This window comes from Arvicanthis niloticus, chromosome 2, assembly GCF_011762505.2.
Source record: "Arvicanthis niloticus isolate mArvNil1 chromosome 2, mArvNil1.pat.X, whole genome shotgun sequence".
NCBI lineage: Eukaryota > Metazoa > Chordata > Mammalia > Rodentia > Muridae > Arvicanthis > Arvicanthis niloticus.
In genome coordinates this window covers 82,729,235-82,742,870 of record NC_047659.1, presented here as the reverse complement: position 1 = coordinate 82,742,870, position 13,636 = coordinate 82,729,235, and the positions used below count along the sequence as shown (strand labels likewise).

General features: G+C 33.7%; 1 protein-coding gene across 1 annotated transcript in view; it reads left to right on the top strand.

The window, feature by feature from the left end:
* Positions 1-13,636, top strand: part of Ano3 (anoctamin 3) — a 266,616-nt gene that overhangs the window by 64,356 nt on the left and 188,624 nt on the right. Inside the window, exons 2-3 of the mRNA XM_034495046.2 lie at positions 1,366-1,560; positions 5,871-5,942. Of these exons, the coding sequence (XP_034350937.1) occupies positions 1,366-1,560; positions 5,871-5,942 (267 nt within the window). The remainder of the gene's footprint in view (positions 1-1,365; positions 1,561-5,870; positions 5,943-13,636) is intronic.

Below are 13,636 nucleotides of genomic sequence, written 5' to 3'. Positions count from 1 at the left end.
ATTTAAGTTTCAAAATAGTACAGAGTAAATGATTCATGTTTATTTAGGGTTTTAGTCTTATTGCACACACTTTGTTTAGGCTGCTTGTCAGGAGACCAAAGACTAGAGGGACTCTAAGAGCACTTAACTTTCAGCCCAACATTCTGACTCTCAGCTATCCTGAACTTCCATCTGTGAATCTCCCTTAACTTTACCCCAAAGAGCATTTATTTTTTTTTACAAATATGTTGCTATTTCTAATATAAAGTTCTCAACACAGCACCAGAGACAAGAGGCAAATGTTTAGTTTCTCTATTGAAGGCTCTTAAGCAAAATAATTTATAAGACAAGACTCATTGACACCAAAATTATTTGAAGAAAAATTTCTCTGTTATTTCTTGATTTTATTATTTAAAACATCATTTGGTTCTCAGTTGGAGGGAGCATGTGATGTTTTTAAATGGTGGCTTAGAGTACGCTTTGTGAGAATAAAGGTTTATTTCATTGTAATTACAAAGTCCTGGAAAGCTACAAGATCAGATGAAGTTTTTCGATCAATTCACAATTGTCCTTCACACCTGTTTGTTTCGTGTTTTATTTGCATGAAAAAGAATTAAAAGTGTAATCAAGTAAAATCTCAACTTATAGGCATATCCATGTCTTTTATTTTGAGATGGAACGAGTTTGAGAGAGAGAGAGAGAGAGAGAGAGAGAGAAGAAAATACAAATTTTACAAATTTGGGTGGATGGGGAGGATCTGGGAGCAGTTGTTTTGTATAAAAAAATTAAAATAAATTTTATTTAAATGTTCAGTATCATTGTCCATCAGGAAAATTCACATTTTAAAGAATCCTGTTAAAGGTTGACTTTATTAGCAGATCTAGCTCTCTCCATGAAGGGAGTGACTACTATAGGGACACAGCAGTGCTGTCTCTTATTTTTACTCACTGGTCACTTTTTGGTCCTATTCTGTGTTATATTTTTACAGCTTCTAAATGACTTTTTAATTCATCATATGTGTTTTTAGATGAAATACAAATACAGGATTTTTTCGATACACTAATTTGGAATGAATTTTTTTTTTTTGCTTGATTTTTTTTTTTTGCTTTGAAACCGAAACAGTTAAGTTTGCACATTGAAAGTTCTAATAATTACCATCATAATTACCCAACTATTTGTCCAGGTTCTTTTGTTTTAGAACTCTTAAAAATGATGAGAGCTCAACTAGATGCCATTTCTATATGACCCCTCCTTTGACAAAAAATAATAATAATAATAATCCAACTCATTTTTAAAATCTAGATATTTTAATTTAAGGAACTAACAGTATAAAATGTATTTATTGGTCTCGGATACATTGCTAATACTCACTATTTTGTATTACAGGTATGAATATAAGCAAAAGTGAGATAACAACTGAAGTTTCATTAAAACCATCTCGGAGATCCCTGCCTTGCCTGGCCCAGAGCTATGCTCATTCAAAAAGCTTGAGTCAATCTGCTTCACTATTTCAGTCAACTGAGAGTGAATCTCAGGCTCCAACTTCTGTAACGTTTCTTTCTGCTGATAAACCTGAACATGGTAAGTGACAGTTACTTTTTGTAACATTTACATTTGTAACATTTACATTTTTTGAATTTGACTAATTTATTTACTTTACATCCTGTTAGCAGTTCTCTCCTTCCTCTCCTCTCTCTCCCTATCTCTCACATCCCCTCCCCTCCTCATTTACTCCTCCTCCCTTTCTCTTCAGGAAAGGGGAGGTCTTTCATGGATATCAACCAGCCATGGCATATCAAGCTGCAGTAAGACTAGGTACATCTTCAGCTATTGAGGCTAGACAAGGCAACTCAGGGGAAAGGGATCCAACGACAGGCAATGTAGTCTGAGACAGCCCTTGCTCTAGCTTTAGGAATCCCATATGAAGTCCCAGATGCAAAACTGTTACACAAATGCAGAGGGCCTAGGTTTGTCCCATGTATGCTTTCTGGTTGGCAGTTTAGTCTCTTTGAGACACTATAGGCCCAAGGTTGTTGATTCTGTAGGTTTTCTTATGATGTAATTGTCCCCTCTGGCTCCTTCAATCTTTCCTACACATATTCCACAAGATTCCCCAAATTCTAATTATTGTTTGTCTATGAGTCTCTGCATCAGTTTTCATCAGTTGCTGAGTAAAACCTCTCTGATCACAGTTATGCGAGGCTGTCTGAAAGTACAGCAGAATATCATTGATAGTGTTAGGAAAAGAATAAATAATTTTGACAATTGCTTTCTTCCTGCCTTGTTACATCTGGCTAGGATTTATTGAGCTCTTTACGAATAAGTCTGGCAAAAGGAGAGCATTACAGTGTTTAAGTCACGGGATAGGCAGGTTGTTGCCTAGCTTTAGTTATTCTGTCTTGCTTTATAGGTTGCTTATCGCAGGAGAATCTGAACTTTATATTGGATGTGTTAAGTGGAAGACAAGCCCATCTTGTGAAATAGCAGATCATAGGGCCCAAAGTTTATATTCCGGTTGTTAGGACACCCCTGGTAATAATTTACAGACCATATTCAAGAATATGTCAGCAATAAAGAATTCTATTTCCTTATTTAAAAAAAAGTACTACCTGAAGATACTCAAAGGAATCTTACATAAAAATGAAGAAATATATACACAAGCAGAAGACCTCTGGGTAAATTAAACCTAGTTTGAAAAATAGATAATTGAACAATAAAAAGAAAAAATACAAAGCATTTAGTAAATTATGAACTCTCCAACTTACATAAAAAGATTATGCGTATTATCTTAAACAACCAATAAAAATCAATCCTCAAAATTCCAGCAATTAGTAAATACCTTTACATTAAAATCCTACCCATAAATAATCTTAATTCTGAAATAATGGTCTGGACTGACTCATTAGAATACAAAATAAGATACAGGCCTTCCGGTCATTAGGAAACTCACATTAGTGTTATATAAACACATACTGAGTGTGAAACAGATAAGCAGCATAGACAAGACCTGCAGAAAATCAATCCAGACAAAATCTTTGCACAGAGGAAGAAAAGCAAGCATGAAGTCTCATCCCTAGCCAGTGTGCTATTCACAACTGATACTTGCTATTAGACAGAAAATCAACTTTATTCTATAACTTAACATATGGTGTACCAATCATACTCCAGGGCAGGTCTCATAATCAGTAGTTTGCCAACATAAAGGGGACTGTGTGTGTGTGTGTGTGTGTGTGTGTGTGTGTGTGTGTGTGTGTGTTCATGTGTATGCACAGGCACATTTGAGTGCATGTGTGTGTGTTAAAGCAACATGGATTTGGTAATAGTATCACCATGTATGAAATTCTCAGAAAATAAATAAAAGCAGTATTTTAAAATCTATTAAAATGATTGAGGGTTGATTTCATTCTAAAAATGCAAGGGTGGATGCTTCAACATTTGCAAATCAATAAACACAGTACATCAGGTAAAGAAACAGAAGGATCAAAATATCAAAGTATTCTTAAAAGAAGCACAAGGAAAAACCACTGAAAATTTCACTTCCCTTTTGTCATGAAAATTTTTGAAGAAATTAGCAATAAAAACAATATGGTTTTATATAACATATTACATTAGTTGATTTATTAATTGTGCAAAAGTGGAAACTTTTTTGCAATTAGAATAATATGGGTATCCATTTTTGCCTACTCTTACTCAATACAATACTTTTATTCATAGCACTCAACAGGGTTAGGCAAATAATTATGATGCTGAGACCAAACTGGACCATGTTGTCAGTACCAGTCTAGCCTGTCCTCCATAGACACTGTCTTTATCAAAAGAAAGGAAGCATGTAAACAAAGTCGCACTACACTTCCATGCTAATAAAAACAACACGACACCGACACAATTTAATAATATAGACTAATGAGTCTCTGTAGCTTTAGCCATCTTATTGATAATGAGGTCAAAATATATGTTGGAGACATAACAGAATCTTTACCAAACACTTGGGAAAACTGTATCCACATGCACATGAAACTGCATACCTCTGTCTCATCATCCACAAAAAGCAAATCAGAATGTATCAAAGACCTTGGCATAAACCTGAAACATTGAATCTAATAGGTATAAATAAGAATAACACTTAAAACAATCTATAGAGTTCTTGAATAGGGATTCAATGGTTTAGAAAATAATATGAATTGACAAATGGAATTTCATAAAATTAAGAAAGACATGACTTACAGAATGAGAGAAAGTCTTTGTCAGGTATTCATTTGCTGCTGGGTTAATTTTCAGAATAAAAAACTATAAGAAAAAAACACTTAAGGAACAAATCATCAGAATGATCAAAGAAGCTAAATAGGCACTTTATAAATGGGGGAGTAAATGGACACCAAACATGTATAAAATGTTTGATAAATGAAATAATTAGGGAAATGCAGTTTAAAGCTATACCAGAAACCAGGCTTGGTAGAATATAACTGAAACCTAACACTGTGGACATGGAGACAATAAAATCATTAATTTGAGGCCAGCATAGCAATATTCAACTCTTTCAAAACTAACACAGGCTATATGGTATTAATCTATCTAAGCTAAACCAAACAACAACAAATGCCAAACATAAATAACATCAAAATCTATATTTTACTTTCATCTCATTCCATTTGAAATGGCTATAAGCCAAACAACAGCAACAACAAAAACTACACAAAACAAAAAAAGACACAGTAAGGAATTTTGAGGGAGGATACACATTTAAAATAATCATATGCTCTATTTAGGATGCATACTGGTGTGTAAATTCATTACAGAATGAATCTGTACTCCACTAAAGCAATCAAAGTCTGCATATATTAAAGATACCTACATGCCCATGTTTATCAATGTCGCATTCATAATAGCTTTTATAGAACCATTTTATGCCTATCAATGCATAGATTTGTAGATAAATGTGACCTATATTCACAACGGAATAGTGTCTATGAAGACAATAAAAAGAAAGCTATTTACATCAGAAAAAGAAAAAAGGGGGCAAAATTGAAGACAATCATGTTAAGTAAAATAAGTTCCAACTCAGAAGGACAAGTATGCTTTGAATTTTGCAGGGAGGGGAGTCAGGAAATCAATGTAAAATGATAAGCGGGCAATAAAGAGATCAGTAATAGGCAGGTGGGGGGAAAGAGTGGGAAATGGGAGGGGCAGGACAAAAGTACAGTTCAGTAACATAAGAAAATTTTGCAATGAATCCAGTTGTTGTGGAACTAATATATTTAAAAATAAGAAATGTCAACTATTTTAATTGAAGAGTTGATTCCTGAGGATAAGGTAGTATTGACAACAAAACAAGTTTGAGATTTAAGAATATATAAGAAAGATGCCATAATGCAGAAAATAAGGACCTAACTGAGGGACGCTGGTTCACACATTCACTCGTGTAAGACACATCATGAGTGTCTTACATGAACATTTACGACCTGGGGTTGACTTTAGACTACCCAAGTTCATTAAACCGAGACATACACTGTTCTTCAATGGATATTTATATTTCCCCATTCTTCTCTTGACATTTGTTCTATGGCAATATATTTCTTGTGAGTCTCTTTAATTTCATGTTCTGTGTACCTTGAGAATACTAGAATTTTATTTTCAATAATACAGCAATACATTTTATTTTATTCAACTTAAAGTGATGTGCAAAAAAGTGTTAATTGTTCAAGATAATGAATAAGGTAAATGTAACAAAGGTGGTGTTTTGTTGAAAGTTAAATTTTAACTATTGCTTAAATATTTTAAACTTCAACACATTAGCTTAAAACATGTAATCTTGAGTATCATTTAAACATCACAATCACTTTCTAGCTATGTGTTTATTTCTCCAAATTACAAAGTGTCTCTTTTTTTTCCAGTTACTTCTGAAGAGAGTAAAAAAGATTCTACCCTTAAGTGTTCCTTTGCTGACCTCAGTGAGTTTTGCTTGGGTGAGTTAATTTCCAGTATTTTCTCCTCTTTTCCCTTTCTCCAAGAATAAAGTATATTCTTCAAACCTTGAACAAATTTTTATAAAAATGTTCTTGTTTGGTATTTAAAATTTGAGTAATGAATATAAAAATCTGAGGTTTATAATTATTAACTGATTTATTATATAATTTAAAATTCAAATAATATAAGGGAACTGTAATGAATAATTCTATGACACAGTCTCAGTGAATTTTTCTTCTCTTCAAAATTTCTTTCAATTCTAAACAATTAAGTGCATTTATTCTGGTATGATGAGATGTACCAAATTTTGTCACCCAATATTTTTCATGAGAGCAAAAGTTGAAGGTCTGTCCTAGTCCTTCAGTAGTGAATAATACCTCTTTTTTTGTATATGTTCTTATAAAGTTCATAATGAATCTATTTATTTCAAACAGCAATTGATCATGAATTTTCTTTATGAAAACACTGTTGGTATGTTTGAATTGCCTACAAGTTTAAATATGAACAAACTGAAGAGTCCTGGGGTTTGAAATTCTCTGATCCCAGTAACATAGGGTCACATGAATATCCATACCTTTTGTTAGTTTCTGGATAAAAAAAAAAAGTGTGTCCAAGATTAAGAATGTTTAATCTAAAATTTTAATCTTGTTCTACTTCTTATGACATTGTCAGGACATTTCAGCATTCCCAAATCCTTTAACTGTGTTATTTGTAACAACATTCTGAAAACTACAATTTAATCATGTTTTTATATTACCTTTGAATCTGTGTGGCATAGAAACAAGGCTAGTTTATTAATTTTCTAATTAAAGCATTATCTGGTTCATTTCACATAAAACATCAAAAGGAACATTTCATCACAACAAAAGAAAGGTCTTTGCTATTTTACTTCATTCTGCAGCATGCTCCTCAGGCACTCATTTTCTGAGAACAAAACAACATGAAAATACTTGATTTTCTTCCTTTTACATATCCACACAGGTAGTAAAGTTTCTATTAATTTTTCACTAAATTAATACCAATCAATATTTTAACAGTTTTGCAAGACACAAAATTCTTTCTTCAAAATACACTGATCTTACTTTAGAAAACTTAGTCTTTCAAAAGCAAAGCAATTTTTCTAAACCCAGTATAATGGGAAGAAACCATGTTTTCATCATTTCTGTGAGTCTCAACCCATCTGATGTTTATTGGCATCAATCAACTTTTCCAAACTTACCCTTGATATTTTATAATTTGTGAGTCTTTTATTATTGATTCATGTTAAAGAAATAATGAAGCTTCTATAAAATTAGACACACACTCACAAAGGGGGTGGGGGGATAGAAAAAAATCATATTTAAAAGAAAAACTCCATTAGAATGAAATTATTGTAAAAGTGACTTCTTTCTCCTGGTTCAGTTGTCATCTGGAGGCTTACTTCCTACTTAGGCCTTGTCCTGGAAGCTTCTAGCCTCTGTACAATCTTATCTAGTCCTAAAATGTTTTCAGCCTCTAAGACTTATAGCTGAATAAATTCTCCCTTTCTAGCTTTTTGTGAACTCTGGCTGCCTGGTCAACTCTGCTGTTCTATCTCAAAACTCCTCATTCAATCTGGCTTCTCTCCCTCTGCCTAGGTACAGGAGGTGACCACTTCAGGGTCCACTGATAGGATTCTCATCTAAAGTGGCCCCCATAAACACCCTGGGACCTCTCCTAATTCCGGGTTTCTGGAATGTTCTAGAGTTGTCCCCCAACCCCTGATTTCCATTATCTCTCCAATGCCCTCCCTACACCTAATCCTCTCCCCTTCCCCTCTACCACCTAGTTCCCTCCATCCATCCACCTATAATATCTATTTTATTTTACCTTCTAAGAAAGATTTAACCACCTTCCCATGGACATTACTTGTTATTTGGTTTCTTTGGGTCTGTAATTCATAGCATGGTTATCCTGTACTTTTTGCCTAATATCCACTTACAAGTAGGTACATACCATGCATGTACTTTTGGCTAGGGTTACCTTATTCAGAAGAATATTTTCTAGTTCCATCCATTTGCCTGAAAAATTCATGATGTCCTTGTTTTAATAGCTAATTAGTATTCTATTATGTAAATAAACCATATTTTCTTTATCCAGTCTTCTGTTGAGGGACATCTAGGTTGTTTCCAGTTTCTGGCTGCTATAAACATAGTTGAGCAGGTGTGCTTGTTGGATGATGGAGCATCTTTAGGTTACATGTCCTGAAGTGGCACAGCTAGGTCTTCAGGTAGATACTATTATAACTCATGTCTGAGAAGGTTCTGTTTACAGTAGATGGTGATTACCCCAGTGGTCCACAACTGGCCAAAAGACAGAGAATAAAAGACTGCAGAGTTCTCCTTCATTACTGAACATATATAATACATCCCTTCTTCCAATGAATGAAGAATCATGGTGGAAGTTTAGGAAAGAGTGTAAAGGCATAAGGAGGTAGATCACTACAAGAAAACTGTGTCCTCAAGACACAGTAGGGAAGTTGCCAGTATAAACTCACAGTAGTTATTTCAGCATGCACAAAACCTATGCAGTCCCAAACCAGACCAAATTCTAGCATGGAGATTGAGATTGGCCATGAAATTCAACCCCCACCCATTGGGATATTGTAAATCCTACTGGGAGAGGAAAGGAGTTTTATAGTAGAAGACCACACATGTAAGGATATTTGGGCAGTGTAAAGTAGTCTTGACTGGGGCTGGGGGAGTATAAAACACAAATTTAGGTGAGTACAGCAGTGGTCATAGACCTGTGGGGAATTAGGAGGGTGAATATAATATAAAAAGTGTAAAATAAACTGTCAAATAACTACAAAGAAAGATAACCACATCTCTGCAATGTGTTGTTTTTATTGTCTTTGTAAAGAGATCAAATAAATTCAAGAAAGAAGCATCAAGAGCGTAATTAAATAAACAAGAACATGTTACCACTTTGTCTTTAAATGTGAAGTAGGTTTATCTGCTGCATTTGCCTTTAAACAATGCAGAACACCGCTGCTTCTGACCATGTTGAGCTGGAGTTTCCAAGCTCTGAGACCCAGGCAAGCGCATTTAGTTAATGGCATCCCCTTTTCATCATGAAATTATTAATGTGCTATAACCAAATACATGTTCTCAGTGTTCCATTGAAGACTGATATTTCCTCTTGTTCAGATTAAGAGTTTTGAAGAAGACTATAGTTTTATTCCTTTAGAGCTTACATTTCTATGTGGGCTGATGTGTTAATTACTTTTCCAGGTGTTATGATAAGCAACCTGATAAAAAATAACTCAAGGCAGGAGTGTCCTTTAGGCTCATATTTCAAGGGTTTACTCCATCATGGCAGAGAAAGCATGGGGCCAGAGCCTGAGGTCATGGGTCATGTTCCATTTTAGGTTGTGTGTCAAACTTGTCAATTATCTGTACTCTTGGTTAGACTTTCAAAATATTTGTAGAGTCTGACCACTGATTCCCCCACCCACTCCTTTGCATAGTATAGTCCATGATTTCTTGGCAAGACTTCTGCAATAAACGTTTAATTGGACTCTGTGATCTTTACAAACACTTGCACCTTTATAGTCTCTTTTCCACCTTTCCATAATGAAGGAAAGATGAAATCTCATTATTTCTCTGCTGTAGTCTCTCCAGGGTTTCCCATTTCATTTAAAATATAACTTACTTTGGGCTTCAGAAGCCCTGTGAAATCGGGGTCTATCCTCTACAGGCCAGTTCCTAATACATTCTTTCAGTAACAATGCTGCAAGCAAACTACTCATGTGCTTTTGCTCATCACAAGTTGGCTCTCATCTCAGGACCTCAAATTAAACCAGATCCACCCCAGCTCCCACTTCTGTCCCAACACGGACTTGCTTTCCTTCATAATTAGTACTGCTGCTTAATATTGTGTGGTTTATTTAGGGATCCTCACCTGGGATCAAAATGCAGTGTCTTTGTTAATCATATTGGCATTGTAGCCCTATAATTAAGAAGAGTATATGGTATATATTTTATGTTCAAAATTATATTAGGATTAATTACAGAAGTGAGGAATGAATATAAGTCAGAGTATATTGACAAATACACACACCTTCAGAGTGCAAATCTTCTGGTCACTGCTTTGCTCTCCAGGATGCCATTTGGCACAGTGGAATAAAATGAACAATGACCTATTAGAAATACATGTGTTGATCTTTTCCCAATCTGTTGGTTGCTGTTTTGTCCTATTGACAGTGTCCTTTGCCTTACAGAAGCTTTGCAATTTTATGAGGTCCCATTTGTCAATTCTTGGTCTTAGAATATAAGCCATTGGTGTTCTGCCTGGGAGCACATAGGGAGGGACCCATGACTCCAGCTGTATATGTAGGGGAGGATGGCCTTGTCGTGCATAGCTGGGAGAGGGTATCTTTGGTCCCATAAAGGCTGGACACCGAGTCGGGGGGAATTCGAGGGTGGAGAGGTAGGAGTGGGGAAGTAGGTGGGGTTACATCCTCACAGAAGCAGGAGGAGGGGGGATAGATAGGATAGGGGTTTCCTAGGTGGGTGGGGGGGAATGAGGTAAGGGGATAACATCTGAAATGTAAATATAATATCCATTAAAAAATAAAATAAAAGTGAGAACAACATGACAATCAAACATTAAAAGAAATACATGTTTTGCTAATTTTTGCCCTATGATAATCTTTTTCATTTACAGGAACTTGTTTAAAGATCTAAAAGTCATCATGCTTCAATTATACAATTGCTTTCTTAAATTACTCAATGTGAAAGTTTAACTGGTATACAAATATTTAGAAACATCTGCCTAGCTATAATTATAAAACAATAGAGAGGACACCATTCATATACAGTTTACAAATTGATAACAATTGATTTTGAAAATATGATATCTGCTTAGTGACTGACAGATCAATGATGATTGGATGAATGAATGAAATACTGGATGGTACATATAGTGAGCACTAGCAACAGGCATGCAAGGTTCTCTGAGTACCATCAATAGCCTGAATGAAACTCTTTCACAACAGAAATATAGAAATAAGGTGTGGTTATATACAAATAAAAAGTACAGAAACAAAGAATATACTGATTCCTTGAACTTCATTTTCACAGTGTTAAACCTCTGAAAAATTTTTATTGAGACCATCCATGGACTTTTCCCCAGGAAATTTTTATATTGATAATAATTATAAAGATGGAATATGTTATACATCAAAAGGTGCAGCTTCATATACCAATTCCTGGGTCTACACCATCTGTGCTTCAGCTTTCTAAGTTGTGAACTGGACACATTGTTTAATCTTGTCCTATAATATGGACATCAAACAGATTAGAATTAAGATATTCTGGGAAAGTCAAGCAAGAAAATATATATTGGATAAGACGTAAATTAGAAAATATGTACATTATAAAAATAACTTTAATACACTATAGTAAAATGATAAACATTATCAGATAGTCTAGTAATTTTAGACAAAGTGTAACTACCCATAAATAGAAAAGTTTCAAATTAGGGAAACAGACTGATAATGTTCTCACACATTCAAAATTCTCCAACAGGGTCCTCAACCATTTCTTGGTACCCCTCATGTAATTAAGTAAAATATAATGAAGCAATGAGATGAAATGACATTATGAGAAAGAAAATTCACAGAATTGGAATAATCTATTGAAATTACAATCTGAGTACTGGCTGTTAAATTTATTATCATAGACCCCTATTTACACTTTATAATAAAAATGTTCTTTTCAGAAAATCAAATCTCCATGTTTATTGCAGGCATATAAGTAATAGATTCATAAATTAATAACAAACATAAGGAATATATATATTTAATTCTTTATTTTATATTTATTTAATACTTTATATATAATAAACACACATATAATGTATGTAAAAACAAATGTATATATTTGTTTAGTATATATAACATCATATACTCAATATACATTTATATAATATATAATTAAATAAATTTAATATATATTAAACTATATTACTTTATGTATTTATATATTGTATATGATGCATATAATATAATTATATATAATTAATATAGTAATATATATTAAAATATAGAAACATATGTTTCAATTTTTAAAAAGTTAATATATATATATGTGTGTGTATGTGTGTGTGTTTAGTACTTTATGTTTTCAGGTCATTTTTTATATATTATTTCATCTAGTCTTAGGAATCCATATAAATATTTTACTATCTCCAAATTTTATATAAGAAGACTCTTGCAAACACACTATCATTGTAATAGTATGTGGGAAGCCTAGATTTTGACTTATATTGTTGAAAGCAACAGTTTGTTCTTTTCTCACATTTGCAGTTTCCTTACTTCAACATGTGACTAAATTTTTTAAAATTTTTACACTTTCTTAGTGTGTTGGGTGAATGTTGTTAGATCTTTGGGGAAGTAAGAGGCAGTGAGAGTTCTATTGGTTGCAGAAAATCTCATCTTACCATTGACTATTGCAAAGGCTGCTATTGTTGGAGTTTCAAAAGTCATTTTCTCTTATGTGTTCAAATTCCTGAATTTTACGATGCAATTAAATGTTAGAATCAACATCAAATTACTAAGAACTTTTAAAGAAAAATGGATAGTTTCCATGTGTACTCTAAACCTCATCTTAATTTCTGAAATTCTACAATGTGAAGAAAAAGGGTTTAAAAAAAGGGAAATGTAATGGAACTTTGGTACAACAATGTGATTGTAGAATATTTTTATTTATAATTTAGTTGATATTGTAGGCATTTCTGAAAGAAAAGCATTATCAAATGAAGTGGATTGAATAAAAAAAAATGTCTTTAGTAAAAACCAAAAGCCATTGGTGAATTTCATTTATATTTCAGAAGAACCACTGGTGAAGGGTTATTAGCTCCACCAATCAAAACATAGTATGTTCCTCTCCATTGTTGCCCACAGAGGTAGGCTGGCAGAAAAACCAACTTAAAACTATTTTAAAGTTCTGACAGTTATGATACAAATATCCTCTGGTAAGAATAATAGAAAAGACTTAGCTAGAATAAAAAACTATACCAAATCTAAACTAAATTACTTTATGTTCTTTGCATACTGTATTTCCTCCTTCTTAATCGTATCTTAATGTGTGCCTCAGGTCCCCCTTCCCACCCCAGGCGCTCTGATAAAATACTCAGATGAAAATAACATGGGGTGATTTTCTTTTCACTTACAACTCTGGGCACAGTCCATTATGTCACAGATGTCAGACTGTCATTAGCTTAGAATAGCTATCATAGCCACATCATCTCCATATTCAGACCATATCCACATTCATCAAACTAGTGTCCAGCTCACTTTCTCCACCCTACATAGCCTAGGTTTCCTTGTCCAGCAGATGTTTCTGTCCACAATTAAAATGGGTCCTTACATATCAGTTCAGGAAGACAACATAATCTTCTGCAGGTATATCCAGCTGTCCCACTCCCAAGTGAGTCTAGATCCTGTCAAATTGACAATTGACACTATCACAACAGTTTTACAAAGCTTCATAAAAAAATAAAACATCATTGAAATAAATATGTGAGGAAGCATCAAACACTTGATTAATATTATTCTTTGAGCACTTATGTCATTGTAAATTAAAACATTTTTATGTAACTAAATTCTTTACTCATCAGATTTTCAACAATTTTTGAAAGCTCACAGCTTGTTAAAACATGAGGTGAATAT